We start from the raw sequence: 18,811 nt of genomic DNA on the forward strand, positions 1-18,811 counted from the left end.
ACAGCAAGAAAGGTTGCAATGAACTAGAAGGCGGGCCCTCAGCAGACACTGAATCTGCTAGCACCTTGATCATGGACAGCCTCTAGAACTGTAGAAAATAAATTTCTGTTGTTTAAAAGCCACCCAGTTTACAGTATTTTATTAGAGCAGCCTGAATGAACTAAGACAGGATACAACAGTAAAATGATAGCCACAGTCCTTGTCTTCATGGAGCTTAGGTTCCTACAGAAGAAACAAACACTAAGCCATGAATTATATAATTCAGTGTGTAATTATAATTGTACTGAGTATGAGAAGGAAGAGGTGGAAGATATTAAGGTGAATATAATAGGAAAATATAGCATTATCTGAAGAGGTCAGAGAAAGATTTTGAGGATGTGAGAGTTAAAGCTAAAATCTAAAGATCAAATAAGGATTAGGTATGAGAAGTGAGTTAGTGAGCAATGGGGAAGGAAGAATGTCTAAACAGCAGACACAGGTCCAAAGGCACTGCTGAGGAAATAAAATAAAATCAAGGAAATAAAACAGTGCAGCTGGAAAGTGGAGAGCAAGGAGAGGAGTGGTAGGAGAGGAGGACAGGAAAAGGGCAGAACGAACAGCATTTAATGGCACAGGTTAAAGACTGTAGCTTTTATTAAAGAAAAACAGCAAGTCTCTTTGCAAGGGTTGCTATTTTTTGAAGCGAATGAGCCTTAGGAAATAAAATATACCACTTGTTGGATGGTACCCAAAGTCTTTCAGCATTTGGCTCCAGCCTGAGTTTCCTATTCCATGTCTCAGAACATCCTCAAAACCCTTCCCCAACACACCCTGCGTACCAGTGATCCTTCATGCTTACCTGTTGGAAGCAGCTGCGAACACTAGGCTCAATATTACTGCCTCCAAAAGCTGCTACTTCACCTAGCTGCCGGGGTATCTGGATGGCATCATGAAGTAACAGGCCCAGCTGCCTCTGGTCACACATTTCCGTGGGCCCTGCCACTTCCTTAAAGAGATCTGCAAAGAGAGGCAAGAGGTTAACTTCCATCTGCCTACAGCGTTTTTTTACTTAAAATATATCTTTGGTAATGTGGACTGAAACATGTAGATTAAAATAATTTCAGAAGGACATGAATCTGATCAATTGCCTCCTGAATTCCAATGACCTTAATATTCTGATCTTAATATTCTGCATTACATATGATATTAGATTATTTTAAGAAGCATGTAGTTAACCCGTTCCTGCAAGAATGGGTTATATATACATATAAACATAAACCATGCATATATAATATAAATCAATAAACACAAATTTCCTTTTTAAAATGATACAATAAGCCCATATGAATTAATTTTATGAGCTTCATAAGAAATTCCCTTCTTACTGAGAAAGAATGAGCGAAAATAAAGCTTCCTTCATGACTCGTCAAAGGAATGGACGTAGTTGGGTGCTGTGGTGCATGCCTGTAATCTCATCTACTGGAGAGAATAGGGCAGGAGGATCACTTGAGCCAGGAGTTCGAGACCAGTTTGCGCAACATAGCAAGACCCCAACTCAAAAAAAATTAAAAACAAAAAATAAAAGGATAAACGTAACTTAAATAACAAACCTTCAAATTTTAACAGATTTGTTTACCAACTTTTTGTGTTCACTCCTAAATTCAATATTCTACTAAATGTACCTATATTATAGCTTATTTTAAAGACTTTTACATTCACATCTATTTTATATAAGAAGCACTAAAAAGTACAAGAAGGTGTGCTTTTTCTCTTTCGGGCTAGTCTCCCATTCCTTATTAGCTATAAACACTATTTTTGTTTTACTTTATGTAATGAAATACATTTAATATCAAATTTTAAAATGTGTGCATATTTTCACAAAGTTTTTAGGTTTTTCCATTCATTAAAAAACTGATCTGTTTTATAATTCTCTTAATTCAATAAAATTAAAACTCTTCTATTTTGTCCACTCTTGGTTTACCTTTTATTCACCATATACAATACTTTGAAGATCAAAATTATTATATAATTTTCAACAATAAAGCTAATATCCTAAGATAAGTTACTTTTGGAAGAGGAAGAACTTTCAAATACAAACAATCCACTTCATTATAGAAATTAATACTTTTTGGAAATAAATTCTAAAAATTCAAAAGCACTTAAAATCTAAATGTTCTTCATGTGAAATTTTCCAAGAATAGAAGAAAGTGGAGTAAATATTAATTGGATTCTAAAAATATTTTCAAACAGTACCTGATATCAGATCAAAATGTATCATTTTCTCTCTCTCTCTCTTTTTATTTTTTTTTTCTTTTTGAGATGGAGCGTCACTCTTGTTGCCCAGACTGGAGTGCAATGGCACGATCTTGGCTCACTGCAACCTCCGCTTCCTGGGTTCAAGCAATTCTCCTGCCTCAGCCTCCCAAGTAGCTGGGATTACAGGCATGTAACACCACACCCGGCTAGTTTTGTATTTTTAGAGAGACAGGGTTTCTGCATGTTGGTCAGACTAGTCTCGAGCTCCCGACCATAGGTGATCTGACCCACATCGGCCTCCCAAAATGCTGGGGATTACAGGCGTGAGCCACTGTGCCCGGCCCATTCTCTCTTTTTATAAGGAATATAATGCTAGATCTAATGTCGTCAATGGTGAAATTTCAAACTGAATCAAGCTCAGTGATATTGATACAGTAATTATAATGAAGTATGGCTTTAATTATAAGCATACATAGGGAAAGCAAATTCAATGAAGATAAATTTCATTTTTATTATAATTTTTTCACTTAGATTTGGTTAGAGCTCTACTTGTTTCTTTCCATTAAAAAAAGAAGGCTATCATAGACAAAAATATTTATCCAGCAGTCTTAGTATGATGTTTATTTTAAACCAGTCCCTGGGAAGAGGTCTGTTAAGTAAATAAAAGTTGATGCATATGTATAATAATCTTTACATAAAAGTGTACATTTTCAGCAAGATCAACTATGCCCAACTTTCCTCTTTTGAGACATAGGGCTATACCACTATGTCACTATTTAGGTAAAACTACTCACAAAACATAAGGACAAAAGTGTCCTTAGACATTTTGACATATTTCTATAAATCCTTATAAAAGTTTCTACAAAAGTTCACATTCTCAACATTATAGTCAGATACAAAAAGCAGTGTCAGGGTAAAGGAATGGGTAATAAGAAAGTCATAATCTAAAAAACTCAAATTCTAATAAATCAGCACAGAAGAGATGCTAATGATAATTTAAAAGGATGGTTTGAAAATGTGTACTTTTTTTTTTTTTTTTTTAAGGTCTCGCTTTGTCATCCAGGCTGGAAGTGTGGTGGTCTGACCATGGCTCACTGCAGCCTCCGACTCCCAGGGCTCAAGTAATCCTCCCACCTTAGCCTCCCAAGTAGCTAGGACTATAGGCATGAGCCACTGTGCCTGATCTGTAAATGTGTTTTTGATGAGGCGAGGAAGCTAGCCAGCTATAAGCATAAAGACCAGAGCACTGTTAGAACCTAAACAAGGAATATTCTTAGGAAAGGACCAAGAGAAAAAGGTGTTACGGGGTTAAGACACTGACATTGGGCATTGTATTAATAAAATCAATGTTCAGACAGATACCAATGATCTTGAATGGCGGCCTTGCCATTGCATTTGAAGAGCAAACTGTCTTGAATATTAATTCTAATAAAGGAAATAATAATGAGGAAGTTTCTGATATCAAGGGGGAAATAAAAACTGGAATCAGAGTGGTGAAGGTCCTCAAAGTAAAAAGCAAAACAAAACCCCAGGACATTCCAAAGTCTGGATATCCCAGTAAAGATTTAGATTAAAGATTAAAACCCAAGAGATTTCTTATTTAATTAGTCCTAAAATGGCATACTTTGTGAATTCAATTAAATATGAGAAATTCACTGCAGAGGCTTCTGCTTCCCCTTCCAAAATCTGAAAGTTAATGTTGAATTATAGACAATGAAAGCTTTGAGGTTGAATTTGCATATATTTCAGAGTAAGCGCCACACTATAACTGTTACTTTCAGAGAACCCTAATTATTTCAGTAGCACAAGAAACCCCAAATCAGAGATGATAAAAAATCCATTTCTAATTTTGTAACATTGATATTTTCATTAACATTTTCCTTTCCTGATCATTATAAAAATGATAACTTCTTCAGCTTTGGAAATTACATCTTTTCATGATTATGATTCTGAAAACTACTTAAATTCTGGATAAAGTGCCACAAAGCAAAAGCTCTGTGCAAAGCCTCCTTCTGTATGGCTAACTAGGCTCTCACTCCATCATAGCACCCCATCTCATAATCCTACAATCAGCTTTTCATTTCATATAAATCCACATCTCTTTTCACTGACATTCTTGTCAAACTATGTAGGAAAAACAGGCCATCACGGTCTAGACCTGAAATTCAAAATCAAATAACCTCACAGCAATCCCAGAATATAAAAGCTATTAAAATGTACTCATGTTCATATAAGACACAAAACTGAACTAAGTTTACAGGGCCTATAATCAAATATCCTACTGTTTTTTAGTATCTCTCTATTCACAGAATATCCCTAATCCTCTCCCACAAGTGTATGGATTTCTCTGTAAAGAATCATCTCGGAATAAGCATGGTGGGATCAAATTCACATTTTATGGACAAAAATAAATCAAAATATATGTGATAGCAGTTAAGAGTTTGGGGACTCAGCGGCAATTGCTACCATTTATTCAACAATTGCTATTTCTAGGTACCTTAAACATTACTCCTAATTCTTTTCCAAGCAGGAATTATTAGCTTCGGGTTTCAGTTGAAGAAAATTTGCTAAATTTCAACTCCTTGAACTGTAAAATGGGAATACTATTACCTCTTAGTTGGCAATATTCAATGAAATCACATAACCTGCCCAAAGACACTCAGCTACTAAGTGGCAGAAATTTGAAGACAGGTCCCCTTGGCTCCTGAGCACAAGCCTTTTCCAAAGCCAAGACACCTTTCATTAACTGACAGATAAAGGAACACTATTGATTTATTTGGTAAATCTAAATATAACAAAAATTTAAAAATCATGTTTTATTTTGTCACAATGGTAAAATATGTTTATTTAGGATTAGCATGTATGTCCATAAAGGTTCTAGTTCATCTTTTTCTTTTAAGCATTGGAAGTATAAAGAAATAAAAAAGTTTGGGCTTTGGAGTCAGAAAAACCTAGTATCTAATTCTAGCCCCATCCCTTACTGGCTCTGCAGTCTTAGACTAGATTCTTAACCTATCTCAGCATTAATTTTCTCAGCCAGGAAAATGGAAATCCCAGTGCTTACATTATGGAGGGATTATTCTAAGAATTAAATGAAATATAATTTGTAGTTAGGTCTCACTCCATCCAGGCACCTCATCTCTTAGTTATAATCAGTTTTTCATTTCACACAAAGCCCCAAGTCTTTGCACTGCCACCTTTTGTTCAACTTAGTATAGGCACAGTAAGGTTTAAGAAAAAGAGAGAGAACTATTACTACTAACAAATTATATAATGTAAGTTTCCAGTAAATTGTTATAATCATTATTATTACTAAACACACTATTGGTATATGAAAGGTCTTACATACATCTGTACTTTTCTTCCAAGAGACCTTTGGAGAGAGACATCAATCCAATCTTCAGACTCTGCACTCTAATTTTTCCAGTTCGACCCCTAAAATTATAAGAATGTTAATGTACTAGATGCATTTAAAACCATATACAGCATGTTAATTGTTTCTGAATGTCTACTTTCTTGGGGGTAAACCATTAAAAATAATTGTATCTTAAAGATGCAACTTTTCTATTAACTTTCAACAACTAGTATTAAACCTATACTGTAATTTCATGACATATATTAACAAGGCGTTTGGCCAAGTCTAGAAGAATACACAGCTTGAAGTCACTTTGTACACAACACATGAACTAAGAAGGACAAATTAAAGCAAAATGACAATGATAATTATAAAGCTGAAAAGATTTCACCTTTAAAAATACTATGAATTAAACCTATCTATTAATAATTGTAGATTCAAGATTCAAAATAGCTACAGCTACACACTTCATACATGTGACTTCATACAGTAAGAAAAATCTAATCATATATCTAAAAACAAGAACACAAACAAGAAAATTATATACTAAGAGCTTACAACTTGCTGAATACTGATTGGTAATTAAGTATTAATTAAGTATAAATATTGATATTTAAGTATTCAGCAAATTATAAGCCCTTAGTATGTCTTTAATTTTCTGTCAATGCAGTTTTTATAAATTACTATTTCAATTTTAATAGTCAGTGATCTTAGACAGATGTGAAATCACTATTTGGGGAAGTATCAAATTATAATTAAAACCAGAATGTATTAAATAACCAACACTAGAACATAGTTTTACACAACACTAAGGAGAGATCATTTCTATTTCACTTATAAGTCGACCAGATGAAACATGTTTTTTTAACTTTAAAAGCACAGAGTTTTCTTAATTTCATTGCTTATCAAAGAATTACTGAGTAATCTACCAAATGTTAGTCACAGTAGTCCCAGTCCTAGGGATTGTAAGATAATTACAAAAATTAATAAGATATTATCCTTGCTATGGAATAACACATAGCCCAGAAAAAAAGCCTTTATTGCTATCTTTTATTATTGCAGATTTAGGATCCATTTTCATTTTAGGTTTTTATTGTCAATTTTCTTATTTGTTTTAAACACACAAGTACAGCACACTTAAAACCTATAACTGAAAGTTTACATAAATATATGAATGTATAAAAGTTAACAATTTGTGCTATTTTAAAAACATAAATATTTGAATCATGTAACTTTAATTTTATGCAGTCTTCTTGCCAAACTATATTTAATCACTGATTTTATTGATATTTTTATTAGTAATACTAATTGATATTCCTCCACTGTCAATTATATGTACTAAAGGAATTTTCTGTATGCATATTACGACATGTAAAGTATGTAATAAATAAGAAAGGCAAATGTGCTTAGGGATTGGTGCGATGTATTTTCAGAGTACTCCCTCAATAGGCAAGAGTTTGTAATTTATATTAAATCATATCTAATAAACTTACTGAACCCTTAGTATGTAGGTATACGACATTCAGAATTAACCTATGAAATGATTAATACTTAATATTAAAATAAGCATAGTCCTTCTAAGCAGACTTTCTAAATTAATATAATCATTCATTTCTCACAATTACAGAAACACTAGTTTCACATTAACTTTACAGAGAGCCATGCTACAAACTGTGTTTCTACTTTATATCTTTTAGAAGTTTCCTAATTATCACATGAAACAGACAATGTTTGCTTCATTTCAAAAGCAGAAAATGTTTACTCTCTGGACCCAGTCAGACAATAGACTTGCAGAGGATAACAGAAGTCTTTGTGAATGAGCTGAGACAAGTACACGAATGTGGCTAAGGACGAAGTGATCCCTACAGGGAAAAATGGTTAAAGCATGACCCCCACTCTACTGTCACAACACAAGAAAGAAATATCATCAGGAAGACAACCGACGCTGTCAATCACCCAGTCATCACACCATCACCAGTTACGAAGGCTTACTGTGATACCAGCATTGCTCTGTGTACTGTTGGGGCCAAGAGAAAAAGTAGAAGACATAATTCCTACCCCACATGAACTCACATACTAGCTGAGGAAGGTAAGATAAGAACACAACTAGAAAATATATGAGACAATCCTTTACGTATGGAAATCAAAAATCAAGTACAAGATGATTGTGGCTGCCTATCATTAGTAATATGTAGTCATGTGATACGTAGTCATTACGTAGTTTGACTATGTAGTCTATACTAATACGTAGTCATTAGTTTTTCAACATGTGACAGAGAAGAGAAACCTAAAATCAGACATAGAAGGTATATCATGGCATGACTGTCCCAAGTAGGAGAAAGTAGAGTATCACAGAGAAAGCCTGAGCAAAGGCATAGAGGCAGGGGTGTGAGCATCAGAGATAAGACACATTCAGGCCGGGCGTGGTGGTTCATGACTGTAATCTCAGCACTTTGGGAGGCCAAGGTGGGCAGATCAAGAGGTCAGGAGATCGAGACCATCCTGGACAACATGGTGAAATCCCATCTCTACTAAAAATACAAAAATTAGTTGGGCGTGGTGGTGCGTGCCTGTAATCCCAGCTACTCGAGAGGCTGAGGCAGGAAAATCGCTTGAACCGGGAGTTGGAGGTTGTAGTGAGCTGAGATCACACCACTGCACTCCAGCCTGGCAACAGAGTGAAACTGTCTGAAAAAAACCAAAACCGAAACAAACAAATAAGATGCACTCAGGTGGGACAGAGACTTGCATCAGGGTTAACTGGTTGACCAAACTGTACAGGTTATGTGGGACCAGACAATAAAGGACACTGATGTAAATAAGCTACCTGGATGTGAGAGACAAGCGGGAGACAGTAAAATATATTAGTGAGTGACATAGTCCAGTGTTGAAATATTTAGTCTCCTGATAGTTTTCATAGGCAACTCTTTAAGTTGGTTTAACTGTAAAGACATTTACTTTATAAAATTATATCATCTTTGGAACAGTGGAAAAAATGACACTGCAGCAAATGAGGTTAATATTTTTGGTAGGAAAAAACCATATTTAAACCAAGTACTCCAGACTATTGCTTTATATCACGATTTAAATGCTTTTGATGTCCATTAAATCCGGAAGGAAGATTGTGAAATTAAGACCTTTTAATCTGGGAAGATGACTGAGGCTGCAAATTCATAAATGAAATCCATTTTATCTTTATGAAGTACTTTATACATATTAGTTCATTTGCCCTTCATAATCACCTTTTGTGTGGTAAGCAAAGTAGATATTTTTATTTCAATCTCAATTTTTCAGATGAAAAATTAAGATGCCAATGTTAAGTAGCTGCCAACCCACACAGCAACCAGAACCAAAAATCTGAATTATTGTTATCCATGACAGACGAAAATAAATTTTTTTTACAAAGTTCAGAATATCAGGAGGTGGGTACACGTTAAAATTGGAAAAAAAAAAAAACTGTTTACTTAAGTACTATGTTTCCTAGATATGGCAATATGATAAGAATAATCAAATGATTATCAAAAGACTCTGAATATTAGTTCTTTAATTATGACTAATATGAAATAGGTAGATAAATTCTCCTGTCTCACTGGGTAAGGTTTTCAATTAGTAAAGAGAAAAGGGCAGAATTAAAGATCTCCAAATCCTTCTACTTTGAGAATATTGTGATCTGTGTGTGCATTATCAAGAGCTGGCTGAAGCTGAAAACACCAGTTCTGGCTATATCACATGACAGGAAGAAAGGCAGTCACGGATATATGGTTAGTGAGTGAATGTCAGGATGGCTGAATGAATAGAAGTGTTAGAACAAGGTACCATTCCTCAGATTCACAGATATATGAGTCTGTAATGTCCTAATTGGAGGGTAGATAGTAATTTCTATCTGATTCTCAAAATTATTGGTTGAAAAGAGTTAATAACTATTATTTAGAATAAAAAATAAATCACGGTTGTTAGAGAAACCTGGGCAACCAGTTCTGGCCATCTGACACTACTGTCATAAGAGTAACTGTTTTTTCCATAGATTAATCCCCAACACTCTTCTCCAAGATAGAAAGCTACATTGAATGGGCACCATTCTGATCCAGCATGGTCTTTGCCATCTTTCTTTTGCATAGAAGGGAGATTAGTCCTGAAAGATTTTTTTTCCTTTGAAATGAAAAATGAGAAATTTTGAGATACTGTCTTTCTAAATGAGAAATAGTGGCAAAGTGTAGCAATTTCCACATTCCCATTTGATGGTGGGAAGTGGAACTGTGCCAACATTTAACTCCCTAGAATATGAATCATGCCATTTCACACACTGCTTCCTCCCAACGAAGTGGCACTATTCCCTTTGGGCTGTCTGGTGAAAAGAGCATATGTGTGCATTATGCACTGAACTGTGTCCCCTAAAATTTATAGGTTAAGGTCCTAACTCCTAGTACCTCAGAATGTGACTGCATTTGGAGATAGGGTCTTTAAAGATGTAATTAAGTTAAAATGAGGTCATTAGAGTGTGTCTTAATTTGATATGACTGGTGTCCTTAGAGGAAAAGGAGATGAGCATGCAGCAGACAAGGAAAAATCATGTGAAGACACAGGGAGAAAACGACCATCTGCAGACCAGAAAGAGTGGCTTCCATAAAGACTCAACCTGGCCAGCACCTGGATCTCACACTCTTAGTGTCTAGAACTGTTAGGAAATAAATTTATCTTGTTGAAGCCATTCAGTCCATCATTCTTTCTTATGGCAGACCCAGAAAACCGAAACAGTGTGTCAGAGCCATGGACAATAGAAGGCAACTGAACCTCTTCCCCAGTTCTTCCTTAAAAGGTAGTTCAAGATGTATACCTCTACCATATTCTGTAGTACTGAATGGAGTTCCAAAGTATTCTATGAATTTAGCAATTTTCCTGGGATGTAAAAGTTAAGTTACAGGCTTTGTAGTTAAAACACCTTTGTCCAACTATTTTGATGAATTTACTATGAAAAAGTATCTTTTGAGGATTTAAATTATTGAAGAGCAACTTAATGGTGGATTAAGGCTAATGGTAATATTTTACCTTAGGAGAACTTAAAATGTGCATTAAAATGAAATGTACTAAAAAATATCAGACAGGGATACTGTAAATCCCATATTCATTATGGTAGCTGAGACTCGTGCTTCAGTGAGTTTCTTAAGAGCCCTCAAGCACACAATGGCTGATTATTTAGAAAGACTTTATTAAGATATTTATGAACACTGAAAGATAAAATACTTTTCTAATTAAAAAAATACAGAGAGGAGAATAGGGAAAGTTTCATTAATTGATATAAAATTACATATAGGTAGGGGGAATAAGTTCTAGTATTCTATTGCACTGTAGGGTGAATATAGTAAACAATAATTTATCTCACAGGTTCAAAAGATAGAAGAGAGGATTCTGAATGTTTCCAACATAAAGAAGTAATAAATATTTCAGAACAACAGTTCTAGTTTTCTTTTCTTTTTTTAAGACAGAGTCTGGCTCTGTCACCCAGACTGGAGTGGAGTGGCGCAATCTCAGCTCACTACAACCTTTGCCTCCTGGGTTCAAGAGATTCTCCTGCCTCAGCCTCCCAAGTAGCTGAGATTACAGGTGCCCACCACCATGTCTGGCTAATTTTTGTATTTTTAGTAGAGAGGGGGTTTTACCATGTTGGTCAGGCTGGTCTCGAACTCCTAACCTCAGGTGATCTGCCCCCCCTCGGCTTCCCAAGGATTACAGGCATGAGCCACCGTGCCCGGCCCAGTTCTAGTTTTCTTATTTCATCTTTGCATACTTTAACTCCCTACCAGAACAACAAGTAATTCCTAATGTTTCAGAAATGTCAGCCCACAGCAGGTCTTTCTAGAACTGACTATTTCACAAATGCACTGTTGTTTTCAAAAGGGCCAAAGTAATGGCAAATGAGTTATGCTGGGAGTTGTGAGTGTGCTTTATGTAACAGTGAGTACCTAATTAAATGACAGATATTAAAGTGTCCTGTAGCATAAATTATTTAAAACACCATATATATATATACACATGCACACATAACCACTATGCAAATAAAGTGAATATTAAAAGACTATCTCGTTCATGGCCATTCAAATCACTCTTCAGTTGGATTACAAAGATTGTAGAGCAGATTATTATGAGCTAATACATTATTGTAATTCATAACAATAAATAGAAGATTTTTTATTTTGAAAAAAGAAATACTGTGAGACATTATTAAACAAGAAGGAAGTAGGACTTAGCTATATTGTTTCCCCAGCTTCTTGGCAAAGAATACTATAAATTTGACAGTCTTTGTAAATTGAAGCAAAGTTTTAAAATGAAAGATACACATTCTTTTTTGTTCTATCGTTTGTTAAGAGCTCAATGATTTGTAAAGTCATTCATTTTCAACAACAAACATAAATATTTCCACTGGGAAACTAATTTGAAAGCACTTATTAAAAAATTTCACTTAAAAATCAGACATTTTCTATTAACATATTTCATTCAATGATTGTATTTTAATGAGAAAAATGTAAACTTACGTGTCATAGACATTGAGCAACCAATTGAGACACATATCCACACAGAGTGGAACGTTGACCAGGTCCTTATGCATTTGCTCAAGTCCATCATAAGTTGTTGTCAGACAGTTGATGACATCTGGAACACTGAGGAGCTGGTCATTTTGGTTCAGTTTGTGCTGTTTGAAAATTTCATTTGTTGTACTCAACTCTAAGAGATCCACTAACCAGGGGAGAAGAAGGAATGTGTACAGTCATTACATTACATAACAAAGGCATTTCTAGTCTCAAGTATTTAGTTTGATTCTTCAATTTAGGAATCTATCCTTTTTAGCTAAATTTCAGCTTTTAAAGAAACAAACACATTTCTATTCTTACATTTTACCACACTTTCACACTTTTGAATCTGGACTCTGTCACTTCCCAATCTTATCCCATTTTTTGCTCTTTGGAATATTAATTGTTCCTACGTTCTTTTTCTGGTTTTCCCTTTGCCAGGCTCTTTTTGCTTTTAAATGTAGCAAGGCATAAATCTCTCAATCTACTTCAAATGGCAACACATCTCAAATATTACACTGCTCTCCTCATCTTAACTCCTGCAAACAGCCTGTGAACTGCTCTCTTCATTCTTTGTATCACAGCCAAACTAATTGTTCTCAAGCAGTTTTTTATCATGTACATCATTACACGCCAAGTTTACGGAAGATGCTCCGTACTAAAAAACAGGTTTTGTAGAAAAATAACAGCTCTCCACTGCCTGCTGAATCAAGCCTGATCTATAAGATCACAATCTGGCCCTAACCTGGTTTACTTCCGATGATGCTCTGACACAGAGGTGACCTGTAGCTGAGAAGAAGTACTAGAGCTTCCCAGGACAGTCCCCACATCCATTGGTCTTCATAAACTTGTTCCCATTCTCACTCTTCATGTGCACCATATCTATGGTAGGCATGGCTGGTGCTAGAGCCAGGAGGGTGTGCACAGGAGGCAAAGGCAGATTCCCCGCTCTCAAAGACATACTGATGGCTTTACTAAAAGGAGGAGTAAACATGCCCTATGAGAAGAATATGCAAATTTCTGCTAGAGCTAGTACTTCTAGGAGAGGAAGGACAACTGGAAAAGGCCCTTGGAGAGGTGCGATTTGAAATAGGCCTTGAAAAATGGATAAAATACAAGAGATCCACATGAAGTAAGAAAAGAATTCCAGGTTTAGAGAAGTGCTTGAGAAAAGGCAAGAATTCAATCAAGCCCAGAGGCTCTAAGGAATGGTGGACTGCGGTGTGGGTGATGTGTGGCTTACTCATGAGTGGTGTTTGCCTACAGTGAAACAGGAGAAATGCATGGGCCAGGCACACACTGCCCAAGGGGAGGCCTGCAAAGGCCTGAAGGAGGAGTTTAGATGAAAACGACAAAATCTTTTTTTATTTAATCAATTTTGAGTCATTCATTCACTAACTGAAAACAGACAAAGCAGATTACCAAACTACCATGTATCTATACATTTATTGAGTGTGGAGATGACTCTTCCAAATCTAAACATCTGGGTAAGGAAAATTAGAGCCCACATTAACTCAAGGTCTGCTCATAGAAATCAGTTTTTATAAAATTCTTTCTCTGTCTCTGTATTTAAGCTTTTGGCATAAGAAAATTAGACTAGAAGAACTCTAATCTTATTTTTTCTTATTTTTTTAACTTTTTAGCATTAAAAAATAAGAGGCAAAGAGAAAATATTTGGTTATATACATATATGCTATATATTTAACTTTTTAGCATTAAAAATAAGAGGCAAAGAGAAAAAATAAGGTTATATACATATAAAACCAACTTCTCTTCACCTGATGCAAAAACTGTTCTCTCAAAAAAATATGACATATTCTGACAGTTAACTAAAATGAACAAATAGCTTCTTTTGTACTTACCCATTTGTAGCCATTCAATAACTACTAATTTTGAATTTTTAAAGACATATACGAAATGTGTCCATGCTAGCTCTCTGACTAACATAGAATTATTTATTTTTTCAAGTTATCTACACATTAAAAGAACTGCTTTAAACCTGTACAGATTAAATGATTTCAAAAACAACTCAACAGGGAAGACTTTTTTTTTCTTTTTCTTTTCTTTTTTTTTTTTTTTTTTTTTAAAAAAAAGATAAACATAAAACATACAAGTCTGGATAACGAAACAATTCATTTCCTTCAGATGTCAAATGTATCATTGGTAAACTTAAGCTAATAGCAAAAATAAGTCAAATAATCCTCATATGAGTTAGAGATGGTGTCAGAAAAAAACTAAGAACCACTTGGAATTTTCACTGTCATTCTTACCTCGTTTCTTTGCCCTGTACACTTGACTCTGGAACAGCACAAGTTTGAACTGTGAGAGTCCACCTGCACGTGGAGTTTTTCCAATTAAAGTTAACCACTGAGGATGCCTGCCTCTCCTGCCTCCTCTACCCTTTCTGCCTCTGTTACCCCTGAGACAGCAATACCAACCTCTTCTTCCTCCTCTTCAGCTTATTCAACATGAAGTCGACAAGGATGATGATGATCCTTTATGATCATCCTTTATGATGATCACTTCCACTTAGTGAATATTAAATATATTTTCTTTTATTATTTTCTTGATATTTTCTTTTCTCTAGCTTACTTTGTTGTAGAGTAAGAGTATACAATACATAGCATATCAAATATGTTTTGACTGTTAATGTTAAGTTTTGGGTGTCAAGGGTCAACTGTACAGTGTTCAACTGTAAACCTCTAGAGGGCAGAAGCAAAGTGCCTGACAAAGGAAAGTGTTTAATAAAGGGCAGTAGCTAGGGAACTACAGCTCCCCACAGACACCAAGGAACATATTCAAATATGGCCAAAAGGCTCAAAGTTTTCTGAATTCCAACATTAATTATGCCAGTGACACAGCACTACTATTGGATCACCACATGGCATCAGGTGACAACAGACCAAATTCCAAAAAGTCCATTTCCTGCATCAGGCTGTCCCTATATTTCTTTCTGAAGTCTCCCTGGTGATACACTCTGTAGCTGTAACACTGATTTGCCACATCCCACAGACTATCATGTCTTCAATTTTTAGTGATTTACTCTGACACTTTGTCTTAGTGCCTAAGTCAAGCATAAATCTTCCTGAAGTGTGTCACATTTACGTACCTTTAAAGAACTGACTGCATTTAAATCATAGAAAATTATGATTAAGATTTTCTAGTTTAAAAGGGAGACAAATGACAGCTCAGTCATGTGGTAAATGAAACAAACAGCAGAATCATTTTCTATCCAACTTTCTGACTTTTTCTTTAACCCCACATATAAGGCACAGGGGATGGAATAGAAATGCATCATCATTCTTCCGCTCTGCAAAACAATGAACACTGTTTAGCACTCAATCTTGGGCTTCTCTGACACTTCTCCAGGTGTCAAGCTATGTAGCCATTCTTTTTTTATTATTATTATTTTGTTATTATTATTTTAGCATTTCCCCTATCTCCTCTTCCGCAGAAATATAGGCAGAGCTCAAGGTTTCACATCTGGCCTTTCACTCTGTGAGTCTGAGGCCCTCACTCACTCCCCTTACTTCTGCTATTGCTTCTCTTTGGATGGTTCCAGATTCTCTTTTCTCCTGTTGATCTCCTGCCTCAACACTTGACCAGCGTATCATTGCTCTGATCCCTACAAGAGCTACATAATTCTCTTTCAGGAACCTCTACCCATAAAGGCCTGGCCTTCTTGTCATGATGAAATCCAATCTGCAAACCATGAAATATCCTAACATCCTTCCTTCTTCTACCCTCCACAATTTACCAACCACCCAGTTCCCCCAGTCATCAGTTCTCCCCCAGGCAGCCTTAAAAATCCAGACCCTCATCTCCCTTCCTGCAACTCCCAGTCAGCTCAGCCTGGCTCATCCTTTGCCTGAACTATTTACCCATTCTCTGTTCTCTGCCCTTTGGTCTTGCTTAGCTATTCCCTAAAGCATACTTCCACCTCTGGCCCTATCTGTAAACTCCCACAATAAAGAAAATGCCTCATGGCTTCCCGTTCTACAATGAAAAATATCCAAACATGAAATACAACACAATAAGAACTTGAGGAACAAAATAGAAAGGAATTTCAGGAAAGAAATGACCTTCAAATTGACCTAAACTAACTTTAAGGAAATTTCTGGATATTGGACAAATAGCTAAGCTATTCCATTCAGACTCTATAACTTGATGTTCCCTGAACACCATCCACACCTTAATTCTCACACAGATAACTCCTTCCCTTCTTATCCCCAATTAACTGCCTCATGCCTAAATCCCAGGTGCCTTTTATAGCCTGGCTCATATGCCCACTAATCAAGGAAACCTGCCTTCTTCTTCATAATGAGGGGACTCTCTTCGTCCTCAGAACATACTTCTCTTTTGCTTTCTGTTATTACCTATCACATAAAGTTTCAAAATCAAAATACAAAGGAATACAGAAAATACATATGTGTGGTCTAAAAGAAAATAATAGAACAAATAACCATTAGTCTATCACACAGCTAAAAAAAATAGAATGTTACCACTATCTTGGAAGCCCTTTGGAAATCCTGCCTAATTACATCCTCTTACAATTACGGGGCTAACCATTAACCTTTGCATTTCACTTTCAGTTTTTAAAAGTGTCTATGTGTCCCTAAAAAATAAAGCAGTTAGGTTTGCACAGGTTTGAACTACATATAAATGGAACAAAGTGGCAGAAATTTTTTTCTGCTATTTAATCTTTTCATTTAATTTTATAGTTCTAAGATTAAATCATGTTGATGTTGATTACTAGCTCATTGATTTTTGTTGCTGTACTATATTTATAAATATGCCAGAACTGAATAAGTTTACTATTAAAAAGTGCTGCTATAAATCTCCTTGGACACGTCTTCTGGCGTACTGCTATATAACCTTCAAACTCAAATCATTCACTCAGTGTGTCCTAAGCAACCCCTGCTCTGTGCCAGAAATTGTCTGAGATCCTAAGTAGAGAAGAACACAGACTTATCCCTCCCATGATGGAGAAGCAAACAATAACTAATAAACAGAATATTAAAAATTATGACTGACACTTTGCCTTAGTGTCTAAACCAAGCACCAGAAGTGTCATTTAAGGAAAAGAACAGTTCTACGAGGAGCCGTAGAAAACCTCATTAAAAGAGAGGTGATCCACAACATTGAGAACTACAGGAATGAGTGTACCAGCCAAGGGAAGAACAGAAGTATTAAGTTGGTTCAAAAGTAATTGAGGTTTTTGCCATTACTTTCAATGAAATATCCTAACTTACTTTTAATGGCAAAAACTGCAATTATTTTTGCACCAACCTATACAAAGAGCTAGGACAAGTGCTTTTTAGGCAGGAGGAATGGAATACAGAGTTTGCCATTTCTATCACTAAGTGCATGATGAAATGGTGATACCCCGGTGGAGCAGAGGGAAGGAGGTGGACAAAGAGGTGAGCCAGGCAAAGACCATTCTGTTCTGCGGGCACCAGGAATCTTTTGTAAGCAGGGCATTGGGTCCCTGTGCAACGTTCTCCAAATATGAGTTCCTTGATTGTGAGAATCAAGTCCCTTTATAATGTTTTATTTCCTGCACAATCTTGGAGCCCAACAAATGAATGAACAATGACACTGCCCTCTGCCTTATGCTGGGTGGGGATTTGCACATAATGAGAGACAGCCATGACCAAAAGTAGTTCACAGTGGAGACAGGGCAATCCACCTAACATTATTCGAGCACACAAAGGCAAGCACTTGCCACTAAGGTGAGAAAACCTGCTATTACAGGAAATCATAAACTACTGGGAAAACGGTGGAGACAGGTAGGATTAGCTTGTAAATGTTTCCAAAAGAGGTAAATCTTTAACAGTATTTGGGAGGAATAAAGGGTTATAGGCCATTGCAGAGAAAGGGTCAGGGTATTTCTAGTAAATGGAAAGGAAGGGAGAGGAAGAAGCAGATTAATAATAAACTGGTGAGCTCCAGGAGTGGCCCACAGGCCTTGGCTGGAGGGTAGTGGGAGAAGGCAGTGGGAAAAGTGAAGGCCAGTTGTCTCTGAAAAAAGCACCTCAGATACTTGAAATCCAATACAAGCTAGCTCTTTTCTGTCATTTAGTTGTTTGTCACTACCAATTTAGTTTAGAAGTTGGAGGGGTCCCTTCTGTTCATCTCAGGTTTGAGGGGAAGAGCTGAGGAGGGGGTTTTTTTCTTTAGGAATCCAAAGAACCAAGAGAAGAAAACACCAAATGTGTTCATATGTTTATCCACCCAGAAGTATTGTTGAAAACTGGGACCATGTTCATAACGACACAAAACAGTCTTCTGTCAATGGAAATTTTGTGGCTGAGTCTTCTGTCCTCATTTTACAGCTCATCAGGCCTGAGAAGAACTTCCATACCCATCAGGTGGATCCTGGAGGTGCAGCTGAGACTCTTTCAAAACTGCTATCACCATAGACTCCTGCGCAGACCAAACATCCCTTTTGTGTGTTCATAATTTACTTCCTATTCTCTTTTCACTCAACATACTGATCAGTAGCTAGAGTGTGGTGGCTTTCTTTTATTTGTCCTGGTAATTCTGCAACACTTGCTGCAACTACTACAACCTGCTAATTATCTTTGAGGTTCTGTGGATTATGCAAGAGTCAAGGTCATCTCATTCTTCCTTGCATTGCCTTATCTGGAGGTGT

General features: G+C 36.1%; 1 protein-coding gene across 1 annotated transcript in view; it reads right to left on the reverse strand.

Moving 5' to 3' along the window:
- UTRN (utrophin) overlaps positions 1-18,811 on the reverse strand; it is a 603,735-nt gene that overhangs the window by 68,313 nt on the left and 516,611 nt on the right. The window contains 3 exon segments of the mRNA XM_030928184.1: positions 839-996; positions 5,585-5,670; positions 12,121-12,322. Coding sequence (XP_030784044.1) covers positions 839-996; positions 5,585-5,670; positions 12,121-12,322 — 446 coding nt within the window.

This window comes from Rhinopithecus roxellana, chromosome 4 (genome assembly GCF_007565055.1).
Source record: "Rhinopithecus roxellana isolate Shanxi Qingling chromosome 4, ASM756505v1, whole genome shotgun sequence".
NCBI lineage: Eukaryota > Metazoa > Chordata > Mammalia > Primates > Cercopithecidae > Rhinopithecus > Rhinopithecus roxellana.